This window comes from Salvelinus fontinalis, chromosome 40 (assembly GCF_029448725.1).
Source record: "Salvelinus fontinalis isolate EN_2023a chromosome 40, ASM2944872v1, whole genome shotgun sequence".
NCBI classification, from domain to species: Eukaryota; Metazoa; Chordata; class Actinopteri; order Salmoniformes; family Salmonidae; genus Salvelinus; species Salvelinus fontinalis.
Window position 1 is genome coordinate 1,333,836 of NC_074704.1, and position 3,026 is coordinate 1,336,861.

Consider the following 3,026-nt stretch of genomic DNA (forward strand, 5'->3'; position numbering starts at 1 on the left):
AAAACAGCAGGTCTGGGACAGGTAGGAGTTTCGTAACCGCAGGCAGAACAGTTGAAACTGGAATAGCAGCAAGGCCGGGCGGACTGGGGACAGCAAGGTGTCAGCATGCCCGGTAGTCCTGACGTATGGTCCTAGGGCTCAGGTTCTCAGAGAGAAAGAGAGAACGAGAGAATTAGAGAGAGCATACTTAAATTCACACAGGACACTGGATAAGACAGGAGAAGTACTCCAGGTATAACCAACTGACCCTAGCCCCCCGACACATAAACTACTGCAGCATAAATACTGGAGGCTGAGACAAGAGCGGTCAGGAGACACTGACAAGACTCTGTCCAGGACTCTATATTTAATGTTTCATTCCATCCACAGCGACTGATGGAGAAGACTCTGTCCAGGACTCTTTATTTAATGTTCCACTCCATCCACAGCGACTGATGGACAAGACTCTGTCCAGGACTCTATATTTAATGTCCCACTCCATCCACAGCGACTGATGGAGAAGACTCTGTCCAGGACTCTATATTTAATGTCCCACTCCATCCACAGTGACTGATGGACAAGACTCTGTCCAGGACTCTATATTTAATGTTCCACTCCATCCACAGTGACTGATGGACAAGACTCTGTCCAGGACTCTATATTTAAATGTTCCACTCCATCCACAGAGAACGTATACATAAAAACCGAGGTACTCTGTATTCAATTCAAGTATTGAAATTGTAAAAAAAAAAAACATACAAAGATATTTTTATGAGGTTTTATTGAAGTTGTCATTAACAAAAACACATTCTCACTCAAGAACATAAAGAACATAGCTTCTTCTTTATCTCGTGTTTTTTAAGGCCCCCTGATTGGGTGAAACTCTTTCCACAATGGGAGCATTTGAAAGGCTTCTCTCCAGTGTGCATTCTCTTGTGTCTTTTCAGTTTTGCTGATTGGGAAAAACTCTTTCCACAATGGGAGCATTGGTAGGGCATTTCTCCTGTGTGCATTCTCTCATGTCTTTTCAGGCTCACTAGATGGGTAAAACTCTTTCCACAATGTGAGCATTGGAAAGGTTTTTCTCCTGTGTGTGTCCTCTCATGCTCCTTCATGTTTGCAGACGACCTAAAACTCCTTTCACAATGGGAACAGTGAAAAGGCTTCTCTCCAGAGTGTACTCTCTCATGCCTTTTCAGGGACCTTAACTGGGTAAAACTCTTGCCACACTGAGAACATTGGTAAGGCTTTTCTCCTGTGTGTACTCTCTCATGCCTTTTCATGTTAACTAACACAGTAAAACTCTTTTCACATTGGGAACATTGGTAAGGCTTTTCTCCAGTGTGTATTCTCTCATGCCTTTTCAGGTTAGTTAACACGGTAAAACTCTTTCCACACTGGGAACATTGGAACGGCTTTTCTCCTGTGTGTGTCCTCTCATGCTCTTTTAGGTTCCGTAACTTAGTAAAACTCTTTCCACACTGGGAGCAGTGGTGTCGTCTCGTTGGTTTGGACGTCTCAGGGTCTGGTTCCCCTGAAGGACTCTTCCTGCTGTCAGAGTGAGTGTCTGGTCTTACTCCTGCTAAAGACAAAAAATAGTATTTAATTAACTACTAATCAGAGACCAGAATGAAACCAGCACATGATAAAACTGTCTACCTATGAGGTTTAATCCAGAAATGTATCCTCATTTAAAGAAAAACTTGGTGGCTGCTATAATAATAATAATAATAATGTAGAGCTTCAAATCTAATCTGCTTTCATGGAATGTCATGATGTCATAATAATAGATAATGTCATGTTTACAGGCTGATCAGAGCTCTATAATAATAGATAATGTCATGTTTACAGGCTGAGCAGAGCTCTATAATAATAGATAATGTCATGTTTACAGGCTGAGCAGAGCTCTATAATAATAGATAATGTCATGTTTATAGGCTAAGCAGAGCTCTATAATAATAGATAATGTCATGTTTACAGGCTGGAAAGAGCTCTATAATAATAGATAATGTCATGTCTTTAGGCTGAGCTAAGCTCTATAATAATAGATAATGTCATGGTTACAGGCTGAGCAGAGCTCTATAATAATAGATGATGAGGACCAAAGTATTTTGATCAATGTCATAGGATGCATTGTTAACGTCCCTCTGTTTGATGGTGTTCCCTATCTGACAGTGTAGCTGTAACCATTTCCACAGTACAGAACAACACATTTAAGTATATAACTTCAGTAAAACAATACTTTAACAGCTGCATAGTTTTTACTTCTGTTTTTGAGACGGTACTCACTGGTGTTAATTACATCTCCGATCTCTTCTTCTTCCTCCTCCTCCTCCTCCTCCCATGTGACAGTAATCTCCCCCTCCTCCTTCACTCCAAAGACGGCATCCTCCTCTTTCACTCTGAAAATATCTTCTTCTTTCACTGTGACAGTCAATTCCTCCTCTTTCACTCCCAAAACGGCACCGTCTTGTTTCTCTTCCTCCACAGTAACACCCACCTCGTCTTTTACTATGAAAGCTTCTTCCTCTTCTTTCACTCCAACAGCTTCACCCTCTACGTCTTGTTTAACTGTAACAGCTTCACTCTCTACTTCTTGTTTCACTGTGACATCCTCACTCTCTTCTTGTTTAACTGTAACAGCTTCACCCTCTACGTCTTGTTTAACTGTAACAGCCTCACTCTCTACTTCTTGTTTAACAGTGACATCCTCCTCTTCCTCTTTCACGGGGGCTTCTTTCTCCGTCCAGCAGCTCTCTTCTTCTTTAGCAGGTGGGGAGTAGCTTGGTGAGCTCATGGTCGAGGATGTTAGCGAGGTAACGTTAGCTAGCTATCATTCATTAGCTTCTAGGCTACTGCTAATTTAACCACCCATCTAGATGGCTAATAAAAACATAAATATAGAAATTAAGGGTAACTAGATACGACATAAATGTGTTTGAAACTAACTGAAACGTCTAAAACGATTTAATGTATCGCTTTTATGCAGGCTGCCGAGGTGGTTGAATCAATAGCCATGTTGTTGAAGAAGCGTCCCGTCCGGTCCC

The 3,026-nt window shown here is 41.6% G+C and overlaps 1 protein-coding gene across 2 annotated transcripts; it reads right to left on the bottom strand.

Annotated features, from left to right (window-relative positions):
- Positions 1 to 743: 743 nt before the first annotated feature.
- On the bottom strand, positions 744 to 3,026 carry LOC129839301 (zinc finger protein 501-like). 2 transcript variants are annotated; one of them, XM_055906617.1, is made up of 2 exons: positions 2,269 to 3,026; positions 744 to 1,558 (listed from the first exon to the last, which is right to left on the bottom strand). In XM_055906617.1, the coding sequence occupies exons 1-2, from the start codon at positions 2,774 to 2,776 to the stop codon at positions 795 to 797; spliced, it is 1,272 nt and encodes a 423-aa protein (XP_055762592.1). In that variant the 5' UTR covers positions 2,777 to 3,026; the 3' UTR covers positions 744 to 794. The 2 variants fall into 2 exon arrangements, with proteins under 2 accessions (XP_055762592.1, XP_055762591.1); XM_055906616.1 differs by having other exon boundaries at positions 744 to 1,561.

What these genes read in the sequence shown, in the direction of transcription:
- LOC129839301 (XM_055906616.1), bottom strand. Translation starts at nt 2,776, where the DNA reads ATGAGCTCACCAAGCTACTCCCCACCTGCTAAAGAAGAAGAGAGCTGC. An exon ending in CGGAGATGTAATTAACACCA is followed by an intron (nt 1,562 to 2,268) that starts GTGAGTACCGTC and finishes TTTTGTCTTTAG; the next exon opens with CAGGAGTAAGACCAGACACT.